Genomic DNA, 12,674 nt, shown 5'->3' with positions numbered 1-12,674 from the left:
CATGCCCAACTAATTTTTTTTGTATTTTTAGTAGAGATTGGGTTTCACCATGTTGGCCAGGATCGTCTCAATCTCTTGACCTCGTGATCAGCCTGCCTTGGTCTCCCAAAGTGCTGGGATTACAGGCGTGAGCCACCGTGCCCGGCTACATTCATTTTAAAAAAACTTTCACATGGCAAGTAATTTCTATAAGCAATATTTTCTAAGAGGCTAAGGTTATTACTCAAGGGAAGCAATACTTCTCCAAGCACGGTCCTCAGATCACTTGTAAGAATGTGGAGGGAGTGGGAAGGAGGGAACACTAATTTAAAATGTGGATTCCAGCGCTCTACCTAAGACCTTCTTAATCAAACTCTCTGGGTGTTGAACCCCAGAGTCTACATTTTTAGTAAGAGAATGCACGTGTGGGCACAATTCTTTGATACACCAAAAAACCTAAAAACCATACATTTCTTTGTGTAGTGAGGCAATATTCGTCATACTCTGAAAATTAAAATGAAGTGTAGAGAATACTTTCTAAAAATTTGAGACAGTAATTCTACCAGTATATATTCAAGCAGATCCGGATAAAAATTTTTCTGCACTGTATACCTAATCTGAAGGACAAAGAAATGTATTTTAGGATGACGACCATCATTTCACATTACCTTTCTAAAAGAACTTCAAAAAGCAACTGGGTAAACAGGAAAACTCTGCAAGTCCAGCCTTGCTGCTGTCCTCACCAGAACAGGCCCCCGACACGATTTTCACTAAAGCCAATTTCAGTTAAACAAAGCAAATGTGTCTTCAGGCCTGGCTGGCACAGGAACGTCTCCCAAATTTACTCTCAAAACTCGAGGTATCTTCTCAGTGCCACTCTATTATCTTTTTGTTACTAGTTTTCATCCCTCCACAGGGATTATTTTGTCATCGTTTTTTTCACCTGCATCTTCCAATCCATCCCTACCTTTCATGACTTTTGCTTTGTCTCCTTGATTTTCCTCCTCATTGTCCCTGTTTTCAGACAAAATCAAAACTACAAGGCTGACTTTCAAGCCCTGGAAAACTGCTCCCAAGCCTCCAGTTGAAAACAAACCAGCATAACAAACACATGAAAAGATATTCAACCTCCCCAAGCAAACAGGAAGAGTGCAAATTTTAAACCACAAAGACACAATTTCACACCCATCAGATTGGCAAAACATCAAGTCTATCAATATCAAATATCTGCAAACATGTGAAGCAACTGGAACCCCCAAATGCTGCTTGGTTGGAATGCAAATTGGTACAACTTCTTTGGAGGGCAATCTGGTAACTTATTAAAGAGGATCAAATTCCTTTGACCCAGCAATTCCCTTCCAGGTTTACACCACAGAGAAACTGTCAATTGTGTATACTATACACAGGGAGATGAGTTCACAACTGTTTGTTGCACTAAAACAGCACACGCACAAATTTGTAAACCTAAGGGCTTATAACATTAAAATGAATGAATATGTTGTAGCACATTTATATAATGAAATATTATACAGCAGTTAAAATAAACTAGGATTGTGTGTCTCTTAATGGATAAATAGCAAAATCAAAATTTAAGTAAAAGCAAACTGAGAAGAATGTTTAGTATTATAAAGCACGTTTGAAACATGAAAAAACACACTATATCTAGTTTATGAATGCATACAAATCTAGTAAAAATATAAACACACAAAATAAACATCAAATGTAGAAGAGTGATCACTTGGTGGGGAGGGGCAATGAGATCAGGAAGGCCTCATAGGTAGTTTTAAATATATATGCAATATTTTATTTCTTCACTGGAGGGAAGTACACAAGTGTTCACTCTATTATTTTACATACTTTTCTGTATGTCTAAAATTCACCATCACTCAGAAAAGAAGCCAAAGTCTGAGCTAATTTTGAAGTACTGGAGAGTTCTGAAAGTGGCATTGGAACTTGAGGAAGAAAAGGAAGGCTGTCCCTATGGGTGTAAAGTGAAGCTTTGGGGACCATAGAGTCTCATCACCATAATCATAAAACTATCCATAGCGAAGAATCACTCTCAGAATTGTGGAAAACTTCCATGTACAGCACTGACGACAACCCCCAAACTCTTAAGCCACAGTCCCAGTACAGAAATATTCCAAAAACCCTTTACTGTTCGGGTTGGTTGTTAATACAGGGTTTGTCTCAAGAATGTTTTCGCGACCTAGCACAGTGAGTCACATCTGTAATCCCAGCATGTTGAGGGGCTGAGGCAGGCAGATCACCTGAGGTCAGGAGTTCGAGACCAGCCTGGCCAACATGGTGAAACCCCATCTCTACTAAGAATACAAAATTAGCTGGGCATGGTGGCAGGCACCTGAAATCCCAGCTACTCGAGAGGCTGAGGCAGAATCACTTGAACCCAGGAGGCAGAGGTTGCAGTGGGCCAAGATTTGGCCACCACACTCCAGCCAAGGCAATAAGAGAAAAACTCCATCTCAAAAAAAAAAAAAAAAAGAAAGATTTTGCTGGTTCAGTTTTGAGTGGCCTTTTCTCTTAAAGACCAGCAAAGCCTTTCAAACCCTTAGACCAGCATTTAGTTCTACCACAACTGAAGGTTATAAGAAGCTACATTACAATAATTGGTCCATAAAAAGTTAACTAACTAAAAGACACCATCTTCTACATCTCTTCCAGTTAGTTAGCTTTGGGTGGTTTCATGGGTAGGCTACAGATAGAGACCGGGGATTGTCCTACAGAATTTAATACCATCATGGAACCCCAATCCACTCACACCAACTGGAAAGACCAGGAGGGGAGGAAAAGCGACATCTGAGCTAGAGAAATTTCTCTGAATGGCTAAGAGAATCAAAATTGAAAATGCCTTTCGATTATCATCCAAACATACCAAAATTCCACTTAGTGAAAACTAAATAAATAGGTTTTATGGTATGAGTGAACTGAAGCATATAAAGTTGCAATTCAGAAAAGGTATTATAATCTTTCACTCTAACTAAATACTGACATTCAATTTTGTTTTCTCTGAGGATTCCAAGAAAAACAGAAATATCCGAAGACTTAATTGTCAGGTCCCGACCTAACATAGACTCCTGCATATGAGACCAGTGGGGTGAGAAAAACAGAATTTCTTTTCTTTAAACATTAACCCACCTCACCTTAGACTGTATTTTCTAACTCCAAAAACTATCAGAGTATACTGTCACATGACTTTACGCCTAGCTGATACATTAACTAAACTTACAGTTGCCAACTATCTCTGAGAATGGAAAGCATGAATCACAGTAACGGAGGAAAAGGCAAGATATCTGTTCCCCCAAATCACAAGATTGACATTTTTTTTAATAATTTAAAAATTGTTTCCAACCATTTTCAAAATACTTGCCTCAGGTAAGTAGTTGACTTATCAAGATAAAACTATAAAAATTCTCTAGTTTTGTTTCAAAATTTTAATGTTTACTTTCCCTTTATTTCAAGATAACTTCATTTATTTATATGTATACATTTTTATTTACAATTTTATTGTTTGTTTGCTTTTGGTAGAGCTGGATCTCACTCTGTGGCCCAGACTGATCTTGAACTCCTGGGCTCAAATAATCCTGTTGCCTTGGCCTCCCAAAGTACTGGTATTACCAGTGAGCCACCATGCCCAGCCTACTTAATTAGTTTAAAATAACTCAAATCTGGCACTCAAACTGGTGTCAAAAATTTTCCCGAGGCTGTTCTACAAATGGTAAAATGCTAATATCTGGTAAGTTTAATGCAGTTTTAAACAAGGTAGTTAGGTAATGAAGTGGTGGCTAACTAATTAAGAGGTGCAGATTTTCATAAAGACTTTAAGAAATTCAACTAAGAAGCTTTTCACGACCAAAAAAAGAAAATCAGTTTTACAAGATGAGAAAAACTAAGGTCCCTGGAAATACAACAATTTGCCCAAAAGCACCATTAGATTCATGCTTAACTGGAGAGACACCCAATGGTGCAGCTTCCAATTCTCACTCACACTGACTATAATCATGTCCTCATATAAAATAAAAGCCAGAAGTAGAAAGTGTATCCAATTTTGGTCAAACAAGAACATATTCTGAAATGTCCTGTTGTGTTTCCACTGTACAGCTGCTGGGAGTTTGTTCAGCCTCTGTCTGTGCTGATTATCACACTGTATTGAAATTGTTTCATCTTTACCAATGTTATGCCAACAAGATAAGGAACAGCTGAGCCCCTTGGGGACCCACCTCATTCATTTATTAAGCACCTGAGTATAGTCTGTGCCAACACTAACATAGCAGGTCCTCAACAGATGGTCATTTACTGGAACGAAACTCGTGATCTATTTGATACATGGCATTTTCTCAGAGGTACATCTTACAGCACTATTAACAAATGAAATAAGGTCAGATGATCTGGACCAATTTGCATTGGTATGTCACATTTGGTTTCTTCTAACAAATGCTTCCTTTTTAGAAAATTCCTTAAGCTCTTCAAACAGGAAACTTAACCCAAAAACAAAAACCTTCCATTTGCAGGGCCATAAAAAATTATAGGAAGTTAAATTCATTAATCTGAAAAAAAAATCAGAGGATTATCAACAGAAGACATTTCCTCGTGCTTGGTAGCAGCTAGTGCATTACGAAAATTACAACACACCAGCCAAACAAGCTTTACTATCTCTGAACCAGACACTGCTGTGGGGCCAAGCTGACCTGCCCTGAGCAAGTTGATCAAGAATTACCATGGCAGGAATTCACACAGAAGAAAAATTTAAACAAATGGAAACTAGTACCAAAATTCCAATGGACAATAAAATTTCAGCAAGTGGGTAGGTAAGTGGAGGAGTGAAGATATTTTCCAAGTTTCCTATATCTAAAACTGGCGCAAGAAGTATGGGGAAAAGAAGGGACGTTTCGTTCTCAATCACACAAAGTATCTGCTACAAGTTTGGTTTCTGCTCTGCTGGGTCATTTCTTGTCTGGTGGAGGAAACAAATCCACCTTTCGATGATGGATCTTGGTTTTTTCCTATTACCCGGAAAAATGGTATCTTCTAACATCCTTTCTGGGCACATATCACCCTGTTCAAGATATGTCAAATGATCTGCTTTTGACAGATCATTTTGACAGATCAAAAAAAAAAAAAAAAATGCAATCCCCACTTACTCTACTCAAACCAGCTGGGACCAACTGAACTTAGGGGTGGGAAGAGTCAGTAAGAGGCCCACAGAGGAGCTAAGCAGTGAGGAGTGACCTGTAAGACACCTACCTGGAAACAATTCATTATTGAGTGAAGAATCTAAAGAGAGGTCCAATGAATATTTATGTCTGATCCGGTGAAAGACAGCAGTTTCCTTATACCTGGTCTTCTCTGAGAAGGAAGACTGGGAGGGGCAGGGGTGACCTGAGCAGGGGGCGGGGTTAAGGATTCCCACTCCAGCCTTCCTATACATGGGAGGTGTTTATATTAATGGTTGCTTCTACCAGGTCTGAAATGGCATAATCTCCACTGTTCCTTAAACACCTGGTAGATGACATAACAATAAGAAAGATGATGCTGACAATGACACTCACTGAGTTCCAGCCATGTACCAGGCCCCGTGCCTAAGTAATACAACAATATTAACATCTCCTTTTGGTAGATAAGGAAAGTTTAAGACCTGGCAACTTGTTCAAGGACACAAAGCCAACAAGCCAGGACCTGCCAGGCATGGTGGCTCACAGCAGTAATTAGGTGCTTCGGGAGGCTGAGGTGGGAGGACCCCTTGAGCCCAGGAATAAGAGATCAGCCTGGGTAACATAGAGAGATCCAGTCTCTACAGAAAATTCAAAAATTAGCCAGGCATGGTGGCACGTGCCTGTAGTCCCAGCTACTCAGAAGGTGGAGGTGGCGGAATTGCTTGAGCTTGGGAGTTGGAGGCTGCAGTGAGTCGCCATGTTCATGCCACTGCACTTCAGCCTGGGTGACATTGTGAGATCCTGTCAAAAAAAAAAAGGAACCAGGCCCTGAACTCAGGAAGTCTGACATTAGAACCCAAATTCTTTGTCACTCTCTTTAGACACAGCATCTAAATAAGAACATCAGACTCCTTATGAATTACTGGTTCCTCACTTCGTGTGGGTGATGGTCCTAAATCTGGTACCTATTTAGTTCTCCACCTGAGATATTAACCCTCAGGGCAGTATTGGCCTGCTCCTCTCAGGTCGTCCCCACACCCTGTCCCCACACCCTGGCTGAGTTTCACTGAAACACACTGTGACATTCAGCCCAGGTGTGCCAGAAAGCCCCAGCTGCACTGAGGGGGAGGGGAGGGAATAAAAGCTGGAGGCTGGCTTCCTCTTGGGACATGCTAGCTCTCAAGTTTCCAGCCTGCTTCTACACAGAGAGGTGTAACCACACACAAGCAGGACAAGAACACCACCAAGGACTGGAACCAGCCTCACTACCCAGTAGTACCCTTAGGCCTGAGGCCACCGCAGCAGACATGAGAGAGTATTCAAGCTGCTCCAGATTCACAGTTCCCTCAAGAGCTGGTCTTAGGAGAGAGAAACTGAGAAGGCATCACCTCTTCCCAAGCAGCCCCTCCACAGGAAGAAGAGGAAACCTGCCTCCTCGAAGAGAAAGGAAAAAAAGAAAAAACCAGAAAGGCTCCAGGATCCACTCCCTGTTTGGAATCGCCCTGCACCAATATCTGTGCAGCTATCACTCTGGGAGACCCCAGCATTTGCTCTGTTGGCCGTAGCAGTGGCACGTCCCGCTGTGCCAAAAGCTGAAGCCACAGGGTCTCAGTTCCACCCCTGAGCTAACACAAGGCTCCTGAATGCTCCTTTGCCATGTGTTGATCTTGCAGCAGAATGTGGGACAGAAGATTTAAAAAGCTATGTGATGGGGGAAGGGCAGCCAGATCACCTTACACCAAGGCTTCTCCATCAAGCCTCCTTGGATTCCCTTTAGGGGCAGCATTACCAGCTTCAAGAGAGGCTTTCCTCAAACTGGCACTATAAGAGCACGTGTTGCCTCCAGGGGTGCGCATGGGAGGGGGCTGCGGGGGGCACTGCAGTCTAAAGAATGGAGGCAAAGCACACATCATCTCACCCTGCACAGGACAGCAATGCCTTACTCCAATCTGAGTTCCCCAAATCTGACAAGTGGAGGTGCCAGCAGGGTCCACCCTGGGGACCCAAGGGCTGGAGGCTGTTCCTACAGAAAATGGGAAAGCAATGGGGGAAGCTCAAATTAAAGTGACCACCACGACATGGGCTCAGACTGCATCAGAACCCAGTGATGCCCCTCGCTGTATCCATGCCCACCTGCCTACTCTAGGTCTACAGCGGATCAGACAGGATAACCCTGGAGACTTCCTCCAAGCCCACAGCCGGCCCCACCCTTAGGGCCTGCAAATATTACTGCTACAGAGCCTTGTCCCTCTTTCGCAGATGAAGAAACTGAGGCATTCGGAGCAAATCACGTTACTTTTTCAAACCAGGTTGAAGTTCACTTCTCTAGCCACAATTCCGCACTTTTTTTTACAGCTTTATTACGTTTCCAATTTCTCCACATACACAACTGCTGTTGCAAAGTGAATTTTAAACACCTCTAAAGGACTGAACTCAGAATGAGATGAGGGCAGTCTGGGAGTCCAACGTGGCTGTCTTGACCGCAAGAAGAGGATGGGTGCCCCCACCTCCAGCTTGTCCCCCACCCCCTCCCGGGGGATGTCCAGGTTCCGTCGTCCCCTCCCCTCAAGCCACTTCCACCGCAACCCGAGGGCGGGGGCGCAGCAGCGCGGCCCCGGGATCGCCTGGCTGGCTCTGAGGTCCCGTGGCTGAGGCGGGCGCGGGGGGCTCGGGGGGCGCGGGGGGCTCGGGGACCCTCCCCGGCCGCTCCGGGGGCTGCGGCCGCGCGCCCAGCCCAGGGGCAGGGAACTTCTGGCTGCGCGGACCCCGCCGCCCCCGCCGACCCCGCCGCCCCCGCCGCCCCCGCCGCCCCCACCGCCCCCACCGCCCCCGCCGTCCGGCGCGTGTGCCGCTCGGGCTTCCCTTTCTTTGCCTCACAGCGCGTCGGGCGCGACCCCGAGGCGGCTTGGCCACTCACCATATTACAGATGGAGGCGATGTTTCGGACAGTCATTAGTCTAAAGGTTGCAGCGATCCCTCACCGCCATCTTTACAAGGGGAAACCGGGACTGCCCATGGTGGCGCGCTGGCGGGGAGGCCGGGCGGCGACGCGGCGGCCTGGGGTCCGGCTTTCAGTTTGGCTGGGAGAGGGAGGCCGGGAGGAGGAGGCGGTGGCGGCGCGGGGAGGGCGGGGAGGGAGCGCGGAGGGGCGGGGAGTGGCGGAGCGAGGGAGCCTGGGCCGCGGCCGGCGGCGCCGGGAGGAGGGGCGGCCCGGGCGCGCTGCGTGAGTCCGCGCCGGCCGCTCCGAGCGCTCCGGGCCGGGTTCCCGAGGCCCCGCCACGCCGCCCGGGCCTGGCCTCCTGCGTTTCCTTTGGATTCCCTGCCTCTCTTTATTCGGACTGGAACGCCGGGCCAGGCTGCGAAGCGCGCCGCTGCGGCAGCGGCACCCCGCGGGTCCCCCCGGCCGACCCCGACGCGGAGGTAGCGGCCCTCCTCGGCCCTCGTCGCCGTCGGGGAGCCGGGGACGCGGCGGGGAGCGTGGTAGGGTAGGCGGGCGGTCCTGGCCGCGACGAACGCGGGGCCGCCCTCCGTCCTCGCTTTTTCTTCGTCGCCTTCCTCCCACCGCGCCCCTCGGCAGCCCCCGGTGTTTATTTTTTGGTGAGGGGTAGGGGTGGCGACATCCAACTTTTAGTTCCTCCCTGGGTTCCAACCAGATGGCACCGGCAGGGACCCAAGGAGTAAAATGGGGCGAGGACACCGGAGCGGTCAGAGAGCCCACGCCAGCCGCGGGCCGGGCGTCCGAGAGAGGGCGCCGGGAGAGGAGAGGAATCCGGGTCTGGGCGGAGGCCAGCAGCGGCGCGCTCGGGCGGTTTGTGACATTAGCAGGTCCAAAGGAGACGTCCCGGTTCCGCGCAAGCACTAGGGACTGTCCAAGGAGCGGAAAGAACGAAAACAAAACTTTTACGCATCTTCAAGGTGGGCATACCCCTCTCAGGGGCACCCAGCCCCTAGTGTTGAGATGGGCGCTGTATAGGATTGTGCACGTTTCCCGCATTAAAGGTCGTGGCTACGGGCTCAAAGCGCGAGTCTGTGCACCACTTAGCAAATAGGTTCACGCGAATTGAAGGGGCCCCTTTCTGAATGTGTGAAACAGTTACACGTACAAGTTGCAATTCGATGCTTTCAAAGGAGAAGTGCAAGTGAGATGCGTGATAAATTCTTAGATCAATATATTTAATGACAAATTGAATCAAAAGAAAAATTAATTGAAAATATCTTTTATCTAACCAAGAGTAAAGATTTGAGAACCATTGACTGCCAATAACCCTAGGATCTGGGGAGGAAATCGAAGACAGACTTGATCACTGAAGGTTTTGGGAGTCATGTGACTGGGCTTTCTAGTTGACATGACATAATATTCCTGCTTAAGTCTTTAAACCTAAATCTTATTTCCAAATACATCCTGATGATAATTTCTTCCATTGTAAGTCATGACTGATTTTCTTTTCTCTCTCTCCCTCTCTTTGTTTTTTAAGAGACAGGATCTCACTAGGTTGCCCAGGCTGATCTCAAACTCCTGGGCTCAAGTGATCATTTCACCCTGGCCTTTGCACTGGGACAACAGGCGTGAACCACTGTGCCCAGTCTTTACGTTCGTGATCTTTAATCGCCACCATAACTATTAGGTGGTAGATGCTATTACCTCCTTTTTTGTAGATCAGTAACATAAGGCTTAGAGGATCAGGTATCCTGCCCAGATGCCTTTCCGAAGTGTTACAGATGAAGCTGGTGTGGTAACCTGGGCTGAGCACTCTGGGAGAGGAAGAGAAAAGAACAACTGAGCTATGACCAATCCCAACCCGGAGGCCCAGACAACTTTAAAGATTTGAGGATTAACGTCTCAAATTCAGGAGCAACCTCAAGTCTAAAACTCAGATCTCAGGACTCAATTTCAGAGAAGTTCCACTATAAAGGCATTAATCCAAAGCTTTAAATTATATGAAAATTTTATAACAGAGTTCAGTATTTCTGCCAGCTTTGGCACGTGGATTGCAAGGTCCACAGGATTGAAAACACCATCAACATAATGGAAATTGAACAGCATCTGATTACTGAGTGCTTTATCAGCAAGTTAAAACGATCTTTTGCATACCTTTTAATGGTGTATATCCTAAAACTGAAACGTTCAATATAGACATCCAGATTGAAACTCAGCCAGTGAATTACATACACAACAAATCAATTGAACATGGCAGACCTTTTCAGACTCATGAATGATTAAATATATTTTACACTTCCACAAGTGTGGTATTCACAGGTCTAAATTTGAAAATTCTTGGGTTGAAGAAGAATAATCATAATCTGAGCTCTCTTTGAGGAAACATTATTCAGGGATGATAAGAGGTAAAAACCTTAAATATATTGACAGGCTGATGAGAGAACTTTGAGATAAGCTGATATGCAGGTATAGTTAGGACTGGGAAAAGCAAGAAGATGGAAGGATAGGTTAGAGGATGGCACTAAATGGCTGATAGAGTTTGGATATCTGTCACCACCCAAATCTCATGGTAAGCTGGAATCCCCAATTCTGGAGGCAGGGCCTGGTGGAAAGTGTTTGGAACATGGAGAAGGATCCCTCATGGCTTGGTGCTGTCTTCACAATAATGAATGAGTTCTCCCAAGACCTAGTCATCTAAAAGTGTGTGGCACCTCCCCTCCCCAACCTCTCTTGCTCCTACTCTGCCATATGAGATGTCAGCTCCCCCTTTGCCTTCCATCATGATCAGAAGCTTCCTTAGGCCTTGTCAGAAGCATATGATGGTGCCATGCTTCCTATATAGCCTGTAGTACCATGAACCTCCTTGCTTTATAAATTACCTGGACTTCAAACCAAAATCCTGATAATGATGTGGACAGTGAAGTCCAGGCTGCTGAGGTCTCAGATGGAAATCAGGAGCTTACTGGGAACTAGAGCAAAGATTACGCCTATTATGCCTTAGCAGAGAGCTTGGTTGAATTCTGTACATGCCCTAGGAATCTGTGGAAGCTTGAACTTGAGAGTGCTGATTTAGGATACCCGGCAGAAAAAATGTCTAAGCAGCAAAGTGTTCAAGATATGGTGTGGCTGCTTCTAACAACCTATGCTCAGATGTGGGAGCAAAGACAAAAGATAGAACTTATATTGGAAAGGGAAGCAGAGCAAAAAAGTTTGGAAAATTTGCAGCCTGGCCATGTGGAAGAGAAAGAAAAAGCTTTTTGGAGAGTGGAATTCAAGCAGGCTGTAGAGCAATTATTTGCCAGAGATATTTGCATGATTAAAAAGGAGCCAAGTGTTACTATCCAAGACAATAGGGAAAAAGCCTTGAAGGCATTTCAAAGCAGTCCCTCCCATCACAGGCCCAGAGGCCTAGGAGGAGAGAATAGATTCATGGGCCATGGCCCTGTTGCCTTGTGCAGCCTTGGGACACTGCTTACCACATCCTGGCTGCTCCTGCTCCTGCTCCCACCCTCACTGTGGCTCAAAGGGACCTACAAACAGCTTGGACTGTTTGTAGTGGCAGTCCAAGCCACTTTGGAGAATGCAAACAGTAAACCTTGGTAGTTTTCATGTCATGTTAAGCCTGCAGGCACACAAAGTGCAAGAGTGATGGATTCTTGGCAGCCTCTGCCTAGATTTCAGAGGATATATGGAAAAGTCTCTTTGTCCAGGCAGAAGCCTGTTACAGGGGCAGAGCCCTTACAAAGAACCTCTACTAGGGCAGTGCAGAGGGGAAATGTGGAGTTGGAGGCTCCAACAGGGTCACTGCTGGGGTACTGCCTACTGGAACTATAGAAAGTAGGCCACTACCCTTCAGACCCAAGGCTGATAAATCCATCAGCAGCTTGTATCCTACACCTGGAAAAACCTCAGGCACTCAACTGCAGCCTATGAGGGCAGCCTTGGAGTCTTCACCCTGCAAAGCCATTAGGGCAGGACTACCCAAGGCCTTGGGACCCCACCCCTTGTACCAGTGTGGCCTGGATGTGGGACATGGTGTCAAAGAAGATTATTTTGGAACTTTAAGATTTAGTGACATCCCTCCTGGGTTTCGGACCTGTGTGGGGCCTGTAGCCTCTTTCTTCTGGCCAAGGTCCTCCTTTTGGAATGGGAACGTTTACCCAATGCCTATACCCCCATTGTAAACAAGTAAACAACTTGTTTTTTATTTTACAGGCTTATAGGTGAAAGGGGCTTCCCTTGTCTCATGAGACTTCAGACTTTTGAGTTAATGCTAGAATGAGTTATGATTTGGGGGGCCTATTTGTAAAGGCATGATAGTAGTTTGCAGTGTGAGAAGGACATGAGATTTGGAGGGGTCAGGGTGGGATGGTATAGTTCGGATATTTGACCCAATCCAAATCTCATGTTGAATTATAATCCCCAGTGCTGGAGATGGGGCCTGGTTTGATGTGTTTGGAACATGTAAGTGAATTCCTCATGGCTTAATGCTATCTTCATGATAGTGAGTGAGTTCTCCTGATATAGTCATTTAAAAGTGTTTGGCACCTCCCCCGGACTCTGTCTCTCTTGCTCCTGCTCTGTGATAT

At 46.1% G+C, this 12,674-nt stretch overlaps 2 protein-coding genes across 4 annotated transcripts in view; one reads left to right on the top strand and one right to left on the bottom strand.

The window, feature by feature from the left end:
- USP46 (ubiquitin specific peptidase 46) overlaps positions 1–8,246 on the bottom strand; it is a 70,592-nt gene extending 62,346 nt beyond the window's left edge. For 2 of the 3 annotated variants that reach the window (XM_035293717.3, XM_035293719.3), the window contains exon 1: positions 8,065–8,246. In XM_035293717.3, the coding sequence (XP_035149608.1) occupies positions 8,065–8,100 (36 nt within the window). In that variant the 5' untranslated portion in view covers positions 8,101–8,246. Of the gene's footprint in view, positions 1–5,238; positions 5,461–8,064 lie in introns of those variants that run through there. The other variant, XM_035293718.3, reaches the window with a different exon arrangement.
- Positions 8,247–8,346: 100 nt separating this feature from the next.
- On the top strand, positions 8,347–9,335 carry LOC118152298 (uncharacterized). Its single transcript, XM_035293720.3, has 2 exons — positions 8,347–8,567; positions 8,801–9,335. Exon 2 carries the CDS (start codon positions 8,801–8,803, stop codon positions 9,194–9,196), a length of 396 nt encoding a protein of 131 aa, XP_035149611.1. The 5' UTR covers positions 8,347–8,567; the 3' UTR covers positions 9,197–9,335.
- The last annotated feature ends 3,339 nt before the right edge of the window (positions 9,336–12,674 follow it).

The sequence above is a fragment of the Callithrix jacchus genome, chromosome 3, assembly GCF_049354715.1.
Source record: "Callithrix jacchus isolate 240 chromosome 3, calJac240_pri, whole genome shotgun sequence".
NCBI classification, from domain to species: Eukaryota; Metazoa; Chordata; class Mammalia; order Primates; family Cebidae; genus Callithrix; species Callithrix jacchus.
This window is presented reverse-complemented; position numbering and strand designations above follow the sequence as displayed.